This window comes from Epinephelus lanceolatus, chromosome 22, assembly GCF_041903045.1.
Source record: "Epinephelus lanceolatus isolate andai-2023 chromosome 22, ASM4190304v1, whole genome shotgun sequence".
Taxonomy (NCBI): domain Eukaryota; kingdom Metazoa; phylum Chordata; class Actinopteri; order Perciformes; family Serranidae; genus Epinephelus; species Epinephelus lanceolatus.
Window position 1 is genome coordinate 4,942,888 of NC_135755.1, and position 15,087 is coordinate 4,957,974.

Consider the following 15,087-nt stretch of genomic DNA (forward strand, 5'->3'; position numbering starts at 1 on the left):
GGCCTCAAATCAGACATAAATACAAAATCATATCAATACATACAACTTAACAAAAGGTTTAAGTACTTCTGGGCACTGGCTCTTCAGTTATTCAAACACTTTTCCTCTGAGGGCAAAATTAATGTCATCAATTGAGTTGAAGCACAAAGGGCAGAGCCTGAAAACAAAAGTGCTTGAGATTTTCAGTGGCATCTCCAACCATGTGTAAACATTCCTGCTTTGTCTACAGATAGGTATTACTACTAAGTGACACAATCTACACCTTCAGGTGGATGAAAGTTAGAGAAGAGTAAACATTTTTCATGCTTTAGATCAGTGTTGTTCTCATCCCAAGTCATCACATATCGCTGCTTTCTCAGCTGACTTTCACATCTACATATCACAAGCTAAGTATCCTACATCATCTGCGTATCTATCCATCCATGTATCATCCTGACACAACAGGTGCCATCCGACCAAAGGGCAGCGTATCATGACACAACAAAAGGTTCAGTTTGGCCACATTGTAAACTGATGCCACCCTGCGACGTATCATACCACCACTAGCTTTTGGTGTTGGTGTATGACATTGAAATTACAGACTTTGGAATGAGAATGGGCTGGGAGCAATGTCCTGATGACCTGCTGCTGTCATGTAGAAAATTCACAATTTGGGATCAGTTCCATCCACCCACCCATCCATCCATCCATCCATCCATCCATCCATGAAGACAATCTTTCCCTTAACCATGTGGTTGGAGTTGCCAAAACAAAATCATCAACACGTTAATCATGCTTTAGATGCTACCGGTGAATATATGGTTTTTAGGAGACATGTTTGTTTAGATGACTACACAGATTAAACTTTTCTAATTCCATATATTTGTCATCTTGGAAGCAGCATGAGGCTGTCCTTGGGTAAAGAACAGCTTTGAGCTAACTGATAATGTCAATATGACAACATGCTAACGATGACTATGCCAATGCGTTGATGTTTTGCAGATATGATTACAATGGTCAGAATCTTAGTTTAGCATGTTAGCATGTTTATAATAAGCAATGCCATTGGTTCTGCAGGTACTTTATCATGAATCTAAACTAAAATGTCCACCTCATGACGGTGCTGATGGTGTAGCTCACAAACAAAAACTTGATTAATTGTGACATTGCAGGTATTTCAGTGTCGGCTCTACATGGTCTGCCTCTATTAGCACAGCGTCATGGTGTACAAGCTCTTGTTGAGCTGAGCAGATTTAAGTAGTTCTTACTGCAGGAATGAATAAACACATCTATTTCTCTCCAGGTCAGTCTCCGTTGATGGGTTCATCTCAGCCAATAGTGGCAACGGTTGGTGATGACATCATCTTACCATGTCATCTGGAACCTGCAGTGGACGTTGCTGCCATGACGTTGGATTGGACGAGATCTGACCTGAATTCTATATTTGTCCTTGTGTGGCGAGCTGGTCAGGACTATTTACATAGTAAAGATCCATCCTACAAAGGAAGAACGTCTCTGTTCAGTGATGAACTGAAGAGAGGAAACATTTCACTGAAACTCTCTGATGTGAGACCTTCTGATGCAGGAAGATACAGATGCTTCATTCCAAAACTGAATATAGACTCTTTTGTTGAGCTTGTTGTTGGTAAGTGGACACATTCAGTATCTACAGTGTAGTCTGTGCATCCAAAGAGGAATTGTAGTGGGATCAACAGAGCTTTCAGCCACTGGTGCTGAGAGATGAAGAGCACAACCATGGTCATCAAACATCCCAGAATTTAACATCTAAACATTTAACATTTTTAAGAACAGCTCACAGATGCCATTGGAAAAACATTTTTTCTCAGCTGGTTAATGTAAATAATACCCAAAAGAGTTTAACAGACACATTGGCCCTCATTTATCCATGGGACGTACAAACCAGCACAGATCCGAGCGCAGAATTCATCTTACGCCAGGGTTCATGATTCATAAAATGTTCTTATCTCGCTGAACACTAGTGATGGTTAAATGAAGCCTCGTGAACCATTTTCTTTATTTTCTAACTCCACCTCCACGCTCTTGGTTTGAAGATAAAGGCTGAAGGAATGACAATGAAATGTGCTTTCAAACCTTTGTTGAACAGACAGCGCCATCCAGTGGCTTCAGAGAATAAAGACAGTGGTTCATGAGGCCTCATTTGGCCATCACTACCGAACACAGCAAACGAATGTTTGGGTGACGATAAATGTGGCAGCTGGAAACAATCATTATTTTAATATCCAGCTCCAATATATTCTGGGTTTAGAGGCCTCGCCAAAAGATACCACGACATGGATTTTACATTTGTGCATCTTTGTTATCAGTAATGTAGTGATTGTGTTACTGACAGCTGTTTAACTGTTTCCCTTTTACTCATCATCAGGTGCTGCGTCCTCACCTGTCATCAGTTTAGCAGGGATCGACAGAGACAAGGGGGGAGTGGTGTTACAGTGTGAGTCTGCAGGCTGGTATCCAGAGCCTGAGGTGTTGTGGCTGGACGGTGAGGGAAAGCTCCTCTCTGCTGGACCTACAGAGACAGTCAGAGGTCCTGATGACCTCTATACTGTCAGCAGCAGAGTGACTGTGGAGAAGAGACACAGCAACAGCTTCACCTGTAGAGTCCAACAGAGGAACATCAACCAGACCACAGAGACACACATCTCTATGTCAGGTAAACAATGTACATTTTTATCATGTGGTCACTGTTTCAGTTTCAAATAGCTCCAGCTCTATATAGATGTCATCTTATTTTTGTTTTATCATTTCAGATGATTTCTTTAAGGTCCAGTCCAGTTCTTCTTCCACCATCACTGGTTTGGCTGTTAGTTTGGCAGCTGTTTCCATCATGTTCATTCTGTTACTTGTCTTTTTTGTGTGTAAACTGAGGAACAACAGAACCAGTAAGTCACAGATTCATTAGAGTCAAGTTATTTTTACAGGTTGGAGATAGTGATATGAACTGTACCATCGTGTAAATGACATTTATTTGTTGTTTACTTTATATCCAATCAATGAAACCGTCACGTGTCTTAGCTGAGTTTAGACTGAAATGTCTCTGTGCTGTGATACATTATAAAATGCACTTTAATGTGTTTAACAGTTTAACTCTGCTGCCTTTGTTTGACACAGAGACCAAGAGAAGCCCCTCAGATGAACGTGATACAGGAGGAAGGGAGAATCCCTCTGGAGAAGAAATGAAGCCTTTGAAGGGAGAAGAGGAAAAGAAGAGCAAACATGTGAGTTAACAAACAGGACACTTTCAGTGGAGGGAGAAAAAACAAGAGCAGGAAAATTAAAATTAAAGAGGTATGTTTTTACAAAATGGCGAGGCTCGTCCTGGACTCAGCACCTTGATTGAACAGACAAACCCAAACAGCAGATCCATCAGGTCTGCACTGAGAGGGGACTGTAGTCACTTACAGGTCCACCTCCTTCAGCCAATCATACTTTTCTGTCAGAGCTTCTAAACTATCAAACACTGTCCCATCTGAGATAAGAAACTGTCTCACCTCTCACAGCTTCACACCAAGACTCAAGACGCTCATCTAAACACTGTTGTTGATATATCTGGCTGCTAACATGCTGCTAACTTGCTTTATGTCCTCTGCCCGTTGCCAGGCAACCGACTCTGCATGGGTATGTATGAAATATGTTTTCCTATCAGCATGGCTAACTGTGTGTTGCATGGCTTGTGTGTTAGTGCACGAGACCATACTGCGAACATGTAACTGCATCTGTTAACACTGTGTTAAGAACCACATGATGGCTAATGTGTTTTATCTAGGTTTACTCTTTATTGCTGCTCTGTATGTAATGCTTAGCTGTGTGCTGGTGTTTCATGTTGCATGTCTGTGTGTACACTCACACTCACACTCACACTCACATGCACACACTAATCAAATTGAGGAAATGCTTGATAAATTAAAAATTTTAATAGATAAGAAGTAACTAAAGGGATAACAGCCCAAAGTAGACAGATATGTTATACAGGATGAACACACCAGGAGAGGTTCATCTTCTTATCTAATTGTCCCATTTTTCTTACTTGACATCATCCTGATTAACGTACAAAGAAATCACATCAAACACAAATAATAACCTTCAGTCATTTGTGAATGAATTTGTATAACTTTGCGTATCTTCCATCAACACACTGATTTGTTTCCAGCCATCCACCTGTTTCTTCCCCTGAAAACATTTTCACAATGTGTTTTTCTCTTCTCATGTTTTGGCTGTATTATTGATTCCTGTCAAAGCCTCAAATTGTTTATTTTATTTAGGTCCTGTATGTTGTTCTTCATTCACATTATAGTCAGTAGAGTCCAGACTGAGAGCACAATGACCACAACACAAACATGCTCCACAAACCACATTACCATATGTATGACTATGTTGTATAATCACTCCTATGGTTAAAAACAGAGCATGTCTCTCATCTAGTCTTCCTCCATGTCTCTCATCTAGTCTTCCTCCATGTCTCTCATCTAGTCTTCCTCCATGTCTCTCATCTAGTCTTCCTCCATGTCTCTCTTCTAGTCTTCCTCCATGTCTCTCATCTAGTCTTCCTCCATGTCTCTCTTCTAGTCTTCCTCCATGTCTCTCATCTAGTCTTCCTCCATGTCTCTCATCTAGTCTTCCTCCATGTCTCTCATCTAGTCTTCCTCCATGTCTCTCTTCTAGTCTTCCTCCATGTCTCTCATCTAGTCTTCCTCCATGTCTCTCTTCTAGTCTTCCTCCATGTCTCTCATCTAGTCTTCCTCCATGTCTCTCATCTAGTCTTCCTCCATGTCTCTCTTCACTCACAGTTTGAGGGAAACCAGGCTGAAACCATCAAACAGCTCCAGGTGCAGACACAGTTAAAGGACAGAGCTCAGAGTGAAGTGCAGACCCTGAAGAATCAGCTGGAGACCAAAATAAGAGAGGTTAATATGATTATTATTAACTTTGTGAATCTGACTGACATGTCTGCTCAACTCTTTCTCTCTGTATCTTCTCCTCATCACACTGATCTGTTTCCATCTTTAAGTGTCTCGCAGCTTCACTTTGTTCTTCTCACTGATTTATCAGCCTGTTATTCATATGAGTTGGTTTGATCCATTATTATCATATGACAGAAATTAAACTTCATCATCACCACTGCTACGTTAATACAAGTGTTAACTTTCACCATCAACACAACAGATCTTAACTTCATGTAAATGGTCAATTTTTAACAGCCTGGTTTATCATCTCTTCAAAGTTTCTGCATAAACTCATCAGTGACATTTTCTCCAAATCTTTTTTTCTAATAGCTAAATAATGAATAGATAAATATAAACAAATCTTATACCTGATTTGGAAACCTTTAAAGTAAATGAGTCTCCTAATACATGTGTGTAGTGGTGTTTAATTAGTAGGAAGAGCTGGTTAATTGACTCCTTCAGCAGATGATGCTCAGTGTGTGATAACAGAGAGCTAATAATGAGAATGAGGTGAGTCAGTTTTAAAGGGAACACAAAGGTTAGAAACATGTTGAACACAGTGTGAAGGTTCAACAGTCCAGATGTGTTCAGCTTCTCTGTCACACTGTCACTACACTTCCTGCTCTGACATCAACATCTGTCTGTCCAGTCTGTCCGTCTGTCCGTCCGTCTGTGTGTGTTTGTGTGTGTGGGGGCTGTCTGTCTGTCAGCTGGAGACATCTACAAGATACAAAGACCTCAGAGTGTAGTGTTATGCCCAGCTCGTTTAAGAGCACAACAGAAGAGGAGAACCACACAGCAACCAGTTAGATTAACCAAAAATTTATTTAAAGAATAAGATTTAAGTGCAGATCAGTAATCAGTGGTGTGGTGAGAGGTGTTGGATGTATGAGGTGTATGTGTGTAATCATAAGGAACCAAAAGAGCCAACGTAACACAACCCAAACCAAACCAAACAACGCTGGGGTTGCCTGGAGGCCCCAGCCATCCAGGAAGGAGAGAGAGAGCCATCTTGGAATGGCCATGCCTTTATAGACAAGGCCACAGGTGAGGTGAATCCCCTGACGAGATGGGAGGGAGACAGGCAGGGTGAACCTGGGAAGGGAGGAGCACAGAGAGGCCAGCAAAACACAACATGGCCGAGGCCATCACAATAGGAAGCTGCAGACAGAGGTACACACACACACACACACACACACCTCTCACGTCTCTCTGTCTGTCTGTCTGTCTGTCTGTCAGCTGGAGACGTCTCAGAACAAGGAGGCTGTGACCAAACGTCTGCTGGATACAAAGACCTCTGAGTGGACGGACCTGAAGAGACAGGTACACACACACACACACACACACACACACACAGTCCTCTCTGTCAGTGTTGTGTTCAGTGTGCTGTGGTTGGTATCAGCTGTGATCAGTGTGATAATGTGTGATGTGTGTGATTCAACCAACCTGCTGCTGACAACAACTACTTCCTGACCTGTTCAGAGGAAAAACACATTTCTCTCTTTATATTCTGCTGAGTCAGTAGTGATGTGTAAATGTTCCTCATCTAATACAATGTTTCTCTTCATCTCTCTCCTCCCTCTCAGCTCCTGGAGGAGAAGATGAAGAATATAAACTTGGAGAAAGAAGTGACGACCTTGAAGCAGGACATAAAGATGAAGGACACACAGGTTGATCTTTTCACCTTCCTGTCACATTTCTCTCTTTATATTCTGCCGAGTCAGTAGTGATGTGTAAATGCTCCTCATCTAATACAATGTTTCTCCTCATCTCTCTCCTCCCTCTCAGCTCCAGGAGGAGAAGAAGACAAATACAAACTTGGAGATAGAAGTGATGACCTTGAAGCAGGACATAAAGATGAAGGACACACAGGTTGATCTTTTCACCTTCCTGTCACATTTCTCTCTTTATATTCTGCTGAGTCAGTAGTGATGTGTAAATGTTCCTCATCTAATACAATGTTTCTCCTCATCTCTCTCCTCCCTCTCAGCTCCAGGAGGAGAAGAAGACAGTTTTAATTTAATCAGTATGAATGTAATTACCTGTCATTTCTTTCTTTGTATGTCTTCTCATCAACACACTGATTTGTTTCCAGACGTCTAATTGTTTGTTTCCTCTGAAAACATTTGAAAAAATGGACCTTTTCTGCTCACTGACAAGCTGTTCAATAAATGTTTGATTATTAAAGATATGAAACAAACTACAACAACAGAAATATACAACATAGATGCTCCATTAATGGTGGTTTAAAAATCTGACATACTGAATGAATCAGAGCTTTTAGTTAGAGTTCAGTTTGGTACATATGATTGTGCTGTATAATCACTACCATGGCTAATAAACAGCATGTCTCCTATCTTATTTTCCTCCATGTCTCTCTTCACTCCCAAACCATCAAACAGCTCCAGGTGCAGACACAGTTAAAGGACAGAGCTCAGAGTGAAGTGCAGACCCTGAAGAATCAGCTGGAGACTAAGAGAAGAGAGGTTAATATGATTATTATTAACTTTGTGAATCTGACTGACATGTCTGCTCAACTCTTTCTCTCTGTATCTTCTCCTCATCACACTGATCTGTTTCCATCTTTAAGTGTCTCACAGCTGCTCTTTGTTCTTCTCACTGTTACTGACCACATTGTTAAATTGAGTTGGTTTTAAACATTATTATTATTATTATTATTATTATCATATGACATAAATTAAATTCCTTTATTTCCTTGTTGTCACCAAGCTGTGATTTAAAGTGCAAGAAAAGGTGAGAAATTAAATATTTGCCTGAAAAGAGAAATTTCATTTTCTCCATGAATAAAATATTTAACTCTGACCATAAACACAACAGATGAACATGTAAATGACTGATTTATAAACAGTCTGGTTTAATAATGTATTTCAGATTGCAGCATGTATCAGTCAGTGAGGCTCTAAAACAAACAAACAAAATAATTCATTAGCTTTATAAAAAAAAAATATGCTCAGTGTGTGTTAACAGAGAGCTAATAATGAGAATGAGGTGAGTCAGTTTTAAAGAGAACACAAAGGTTAGAAACATGTTGAACACAGTGTGAAGGTTCAACAGTCCAGATGTGTTCAGCTTCTCTGTCACACTGTCACTACACTTCCTGCTCTGACATCAACATCTGTCTGTCTGTCTGTGTGTCTGTCTGTCTGTCTGTCTGTCTGTCTGACAGGAGGCAGAGACCAAACGTCAACTGGATACAAAGACCTCAGAGTGGAGGAAGCTGCAGACAGAGGTACACACACACACCCACACACACACACACACACACACGCTGTGGTTGGTATCAGCTGTGATCAGTGTGATAATGTGTGATGTGTGTGATTCAAGCAACCTGCTGCTGACAACAACTACTTCCTGACCTGTTCAGAGGAAAAACACATTTCTCTCTTTATATTCTGCTGAGTCAGTAGTGATGTGTAAATGTTCCTCATCTAATACAATGTTTCTCCTCATCTCTCTCCTCCCTCTCAGCTCCAGGAGGAGAAGAAGAGCAGGAAGGAGTTTGAGGAGAAGGTGAAGGCCTTGAAGCAGGACATAAAGATGAAGGACACACAGGTTGATCTTTCCATCTTTAAATGTGTCACAGCTGCTCTTTGTTCTTCAGATATTAAGATATTGATCAGATATTAAAACACTGTCTGATGTGACTGAGCAGCAGTTTGTCTGACTGTTGCTAATTTTGACATTCAATGAACAACATATTGATTGATAGCAGCCTGTTATCAATCAATACGTTGTTAATTAAACATCACAATTGTTTTTAAAATGTTGCTAAATAATGTCAGAATCCATAAATACAATATCTGACTGAATGTGAGCTGGAATTATTCCAGTGAACAATATTTACATCATGAAACTGACCATTCATGCTCCCCAAAACCATTAATTCTTAATGTTAACCCTGTATTGTAGCTGGTCTCCAGTCCCCAGCATTCTCCCCATAATTAATTTGAGAAAACAAAATACTAATTTATGTGTTAAAGATAAAAAATAAAGAAGAAAATTTACACTCGACACCTTCGAGGTCATTGAACAACTACATTATACAGCAGCTGAGAACAAACATCATTTATAGGACAGTTACGATTGTTATTACAATTTGGAACATGCAGAGAAACAGAACAGCAAATCAAAATGTATATTTCATGACAGATTTAGACATCAGGTCACACTTAAAGGCTGTTTCTGGGAGAAAGGACAGCTGCCAACAATAACTGGTGTTTAACTGAATCCAGTTTAAACAGAATTATTAATTAAGTCATTTTTGGTTGCTTGAGTAGTTGATGAGACGATAAATCTATGTGCAGTGGTTGGTTGCTGTATATGTTCAAGATTTGATCATACCTAATAACAGATCAAAATGATATTAATAACTCCAATCATTTCCAGCAGGATTCTGCCCGAGATTCTGGGAGTGGCCGTGGATCAGTGAGCAGCATGGAGCCTCCACAGAGTGCTGGATCCTGGTACTCACGATTTTACAACTGAACTTAATGTGTTGTCTTTTTCCAACACATTGGACTTTAACCACACAATGGGACCAACTGCATGTCACCACCATCTGCACTGCTGGAGATTTCCATCATCAGCTCACAACAAGTAACATCTAATCCTGATTAACACTGAGAAATGAGCATAAAGAAAGTTATTGTCTGTAGCAGTGGTTCCTAACTGGTCCAACCACAGGGTTCAAAGTCCACACAGTTTAATATATTCACTGTCATTCTTGCGTTTGAACATGTTGTGAAGCCAGCTGGCTGTCTCTGTCAGGTAGCTGTCCATTATTCACTCACTCTACAGCAGGAAATGGCCCTCCAAAATAAAATCTCCGCACCAGATATTCACTTTATTTCAAAACTGCTGGACCACGACCCACCAGTTGGGAACCACTGATCTAAAATGATACATGCTGAAATGTAAAATTTGACCATAAAAGAACTGATTTATATCAAAGTGTACTGTAGAGAAGTGGCTCTGCTGACGGGGCTGCCTTTAGTCGTGTTCACACTGAATGCAAAGCAAATTTTTGTGTCACGTTCATCACATGTATGGAGCCGCTGGAGTCTATTGTTGTATTTTGCAACTTGTGAATATTTACTCTGAGCTGTGGTAACGGTTGTTGTAGCTAACTAACTGGTCGTGGCAGCTAACAGCTAACTTGGTTTGCAGTAGAATAAAACTGACAGCTGGATGTAAACACAGTAAACATGGAGGCTCTGTGCTCTAAAGCAGCGTGAGCCAAGATGGCAGCACTCTTCTTTATGTTTCCATACTGTGGAGGCAGCACATTAGCTTTTCTGACTGATCTCTGAGCCCTGCTGTTTGTTGTGTCTCACACAGCTCTGTAGTTGAGTGGCAGAGCTCTGGGTGCTCACAGACGGTGACGCTGTCTGTCCTCCATGACTGATTCTCTGTAATGTCAGGAGAGTGTCAGCTAGATCTCAGTGCTGATAGGCTCTGCAACACAGCGTCACGTGAATTTCAACTTGTGGGAATGACCCAACACGATATCTGCATCTTCACGTCATGTGTCGCCCAGTGTAATATTGTGTCTGTTTGCTTCCTTGCACTGACTGTGTGTGTGTGTGTGTGTAATCTCACTTCCTGAAACATTCAGTGTGAACACACCATTCATGTTGTATATAAACTCCCTGAGTTGTTTTGAATCAATGTAGAGCACCACATTTCTTCATCCATTAACTCCTCTTCAGTTATCAAACCTTACACTGATCTAACACAGATGTCACTTTGATGAGGTCGTTTCACTGTTGTCATGTTTTTACTGATCAGATCTCAGGAAATGTTTGTTCACCACGCAACTTTGTAGGCATATGACCACACATAATCTGAGGGGACCCCTCCACTATTGACCCCATCAAACAAAATGGGGGCGCTAGAGAGCTCATTTCTTATCTAGGCCTAACCGCCATATGGATTTTTACTAAACTTGGTAGATATGTAGAACAGGACGCCTCAAGGTGACTGGAGAAATTTAACTCTAATTGGCAACTGGGTGGCGCTATAACAACAGAAAAATGCTTCAAAATGGCTAAAATGCGACCGATCACTGTGGCTCCCCCTGTGGACCAATGTTGGTGTTTTCTAATGTTTGGTATGACTAAGTCATGGTATGGTATGCTGTACATAATCACGGAATCTGTCAGTGTGTCATTCTGTCAGTCAGTCATTCTGTCTGTCCCACGTTTTTCTACTCACTGACGTGGTCAATCTATGTCCTTGTTCTGTGTGTGTGTCATAGAGAGATTAACTGTCATAAGTCGGTGCTAACGTTTACAGTATTTGTTCTTAACCTTTAGAACTAATGAAGAAAAAAAAAAATAAAGATACAGTTCTGCATTTACACAATCCTTTGAAATGCTGCCTGTACGTTCCTTGACTTTTTGAACCATTTGCTGTGCTTCAAAATATGGTTGAATTAAAGTATTCTAACAATCATTCGTTGGTTTACAGCTCTGTGATATAATCTGTTCATTTTTAATAAAGATAAAAACAAGTATCAGGCTGCTTGGAATACTGATTAAGAAAATATTCCTCAAGACACAAGTTAACTTTTAAGGTATCAACCTGTACAAACTATTGTTGTTTCAGCAGAGCCTCCTGAACGCCTCTCTACACACATCACATGTATTGTCTCATGTGGTTTGTGTCTGAGAGGCTCAAATTATCACCAGCAGCTGTCGAGTCTAAAACTACACACAGAACAACATATACTTTAAAAACAGAGAGCTCGCCTTTTAAAAATAGTTGATGCATCAGTGCCTCTGTGGTTTAACCTTTTCTGTTTCTGAGAAAGTCCAACAGTCACTGCAGGTATGAACATGTGACACAGAGAGCTTTGATACCTCACAGTCACACACAACTTATACAAAAACTAAACAAGTGAAGATTAAAGGTGAACAACATCCTGATGACCTGCCAGATTCCTCAGACCGTGAGCATGATGGGACGCTCTGTGCTTCATTATCTTGACATGTTACATTTATACATGAGTATCAGTTATGTTTGTGCAACTGTAACTCTGAGTTTCCCACAGTGCAGCAGTCCCACCAGCAGCAGCAGCAGAGGCACCATCACTATGGTGAACACCGTCCTTAAGACGAGGACGACATGTATGAAGAGGTCTGAACAGGGACACATGTCTCTGTGATGAGCTGCAGAGACAAAAGCATGTAACAGTATGTGACAGGTTGTCTCTGAGAGCTGCTGGAGCACAAGTTGAACACTGACACTCTGACATTTTAAACAGTGTCATAGTCTCACCTCTGACAGCCATCCAGCTCTCTGGTGATTCTCCAGCTCCAGAGATGTGACACTTGTAGAGTCCTTCATCAGACTTGGAAACACTGTGGATGGTCATCTCTCCTGTAGAGCTGCTCCTGATGAAGACGCCATCTTTGTAGAAACCAGCTGTCAGGTTTGGGGTAGTTGTCTTTCTGTTACAGCTCAGAGTGGCATCGTTACCCTCGTCCACAGGGAGGACAGGACTCTCCAGGATCACTGGACCATCTAGGAAACAAAGGTTGTATATCTTACCCTGAAATTATCTGAGATGCAGCTGTTTGCTGACTTTGTGGGAGTTAAACAGTGAAAGTGTCATCATCTCTTCTTTTAGCTTTCTCTCATCAGAAGCTAATCTCATGGATTGGAAACATGACTTTTTATACACATTTAAACATACCAGTGACAGAGATGTTGACCGTGTTGCTCCTCTCTCCTCCGTCATTCTCACACCAGTATTCTCCACTGTCTCCTTTATAGATTTCACCAATGGTGCAGGAGGACACTGTTGGCGTCCTCTTAATATCACAAACTAGATCCTGTTGCTCAGTATCAGCTCAACTTTATAATCTACAAAAATATGACGTTCATTGTACAGTCTGTGTCCGCACCTGACAGATTACACTGGGAACATTTTGCATGATACATTTTGCTTTAGTTTCACATCAAGGACATGAATTCATTAAACTTATCTTTGCACAAAATACGAAATTGTTCAGAACTGTCGGAACATAAAGTACATCATAAGGATAGAGTCAGATTAAAGGGTTGTTTAAATGAAGGAATGATACCAAAAAGAAAAAAACTAAGAAACAAAATGTTGAAGAGGATCTTTAGGATTTTCAATTTGTCACTCACCACTTCTCTGAGTGTAAGTGTTCAGCAGAGTGACTCCAAGCATCACTGGATGAACAAAGAAGCACAGTGAAATATCAGACTGAGATGGTTTGATACACAGGAAGTAAAACCTGAGTGTTGGTACTCACACAGTCTGAAGCAGAGAGCTGTGACCTCCATGGTGTCTTGCTGCTGACTGTCAGAGCATCACTGAAACACAGCTTAAGCATGTAGGCAACAACTTCCTCTTCCTGTGCTTACAGCTCACCCACACCTTCTGTTCAAGTCCTCAGCATTGGGGCCTTCGAAGAAATCCTTGAGCGCTTCCTTGTGGACAAATACAATAGCATGGGTCAGTGAGTAGTTCTCATCTCACGTTGTCACATATTGCAGCTTTGTTGGTGGCCTTTCCTGTCTTTATATTACATGCTAGGTTTCCTCCTGTGTCTGCTGCTGATGTTCTGGGATGCAGCTATGAACTCTGGGATGTCAGCAAGAGCTCAAACATAACATGATATAAATGCTATAAACATGATGCACACCTTTCACTCACAGATTAAGTATGTCCATGTATAATGCTGGTTGCAGCTGTAATATACTAAGGATTGGTTACCATGGCAACAGTCTCAAAGTTCTCCTGTTCACACATATACTCAAAGTGAAACTAAGCGTAGGAAAGAAGAGCCAATCACCATGCTGTGTTTAAAGTTTTACTTATTCACGTATATGCTGTGAGCCATATGTACATATTCTAATTCAAGTATTTCAACAATGTGGTTCAAGGAAGTTTAGGGGGGATGAGTGAGCTGTTACTACATCATTTGTGATACAAACTAAATCTAATGCAGCACTCTGAAGATAAAGAGGTGAGCCAAGGCAACACCCTGTCAATGATTTACAGACTTAGGCTGGGCAGTCTGAAAGAACAACGCACCATGTAGCAGGTACGTCGTCTTCTTAATGTATTTTTACCTATTTTACACGTTTCAGTCAACTTATATTGTAAATCACAGTGTCACTTTACTGTCAATGACACGGGTCTGTAGTGATACTTGGTAACAGGCCGTTTTTGAAACTGGCGGTGGTGGTTTTGACACCAAACAGTCAAATCAGTTTCTCGATAATCTTTACAGGAGTTGTTGGACTTTGTATCAAGGAAAGCACTTGAAGGATACGACAAAAGTTGTTGCCGTGTCTGCAAGAAAAGTGAACGTATTTAGCATTTTACTTGTACCATATTTACATAATATTGTAAATGATGAAAGTGAAATTCAACTGCATAACATGGGCACATCGTCATGATATCAGTAGTGATAAAGTGCGCTGCCAGTGAAGGTGCTGTCACAGGTGTAGGGCTGTAAGGGATAAAGATTTTAACAGAGTGGACTTTATTAATTCCAGTGGGACATTGCTAGGTAAAGTTAGCCAAGTCTCCACAACCACAAAACTTGCCCAGGAACGACTTTATATTTGTCTGCACTAGTAATTTTGCCACAACATTAATCCCACAACATATTATTCTATCTAATGTATCACTGCTTTCATTTGATCCTCAGAGCTTCAAGATGCTTCGTCAGAGGAATGGACTGTCCCTTCAGTCTCCGCTCAGACCCCTCAGTGTGTTGGTTTTCCATCTTCTCCTCACACACTCTGTGACAGGTAACTCACACACTAATACAGGCTCAAGGTCACAGTGAGGCCTCAAATCAGACATAAATACAAAATCATATCAATACATACAACTTAACAAAAGGTTTAAGTACTTCTGGGCACTGGCTCTTCAGTTATTCAAACACTTTTCCTCTGAGGGCAAAATTAATGTCATCAATTGAGTTGAAGCACAAAGGGCAGAGCCTGAAAACAAAAGTGCTTGAGATTTTCAGTGGCATCTCCAACCATGTGTAAACATTCCTGCTTTGTCTACAGATAGGTATTACTACTAAGTGACACAATCTACACCTTCAGGTGGATG

The 15,087-nt window shown here is 40.8% G+C and overlaps 2 protein-coding genes across 9 annotated transcripts in view; one reads left to right on the forward strand and one right to left on the reverse strand.

Annotated features, from left to right (window-relative positions):
- The window catches only part of LOC117245898 (uncharacterized), a 112,952-nt gene that overhangs the window by 73,779 nt on the left and 24,086 nt on the right, over window positions 1–15,087 (forward strand). For 4 of the 8 annotated variants that reach the window (XM_078163814.1, XM_078163812.1, XM_078163807.1 and 1 more), the window contains one exon: window positions 8,149–8,211. In XM_078163814.1, the coding sequence (XP_078019940.1) occupies window positions 8,149–8,211 (63 nt within the window). Of the gene's footprint in view, window positions 1–4,805; window positions 4,923–6,200; window positions 6,285–6,547; window positions 6,632–6,749; window positions 6,834–8,148; window positions 8,212–15,087 lie in introns of all 8 variants that reach the window. The other 4 variants (XM_078163806.1, XM_078163809.1, XM_078163808.1 and 1 more) reach the window with 2 other exon arrangements.
- Window positions 11,459–13,295, reverse strand: LOC144459893 (Fc receptor-like protein 5). The gene is made up of 5 exons (XM_078164696.1): window positions 13,265–13,295; window positions 13,137–13,181; window positions 12,679–12,834; window positions 12,261–12,506; window positions 11,459–12,151 (listed from the first exon to the last, which is right to left on the reverse strand). The coding sequence occupies exons 1-5, from the start codon at window positions 13,293–13,295 to the stop codon at window positions 11,997–11,999; spliced, it is 633 nt and encodes a 210-aa protein (XP_078020822.1). The 3' UTR covers window positions 11,459–11,996.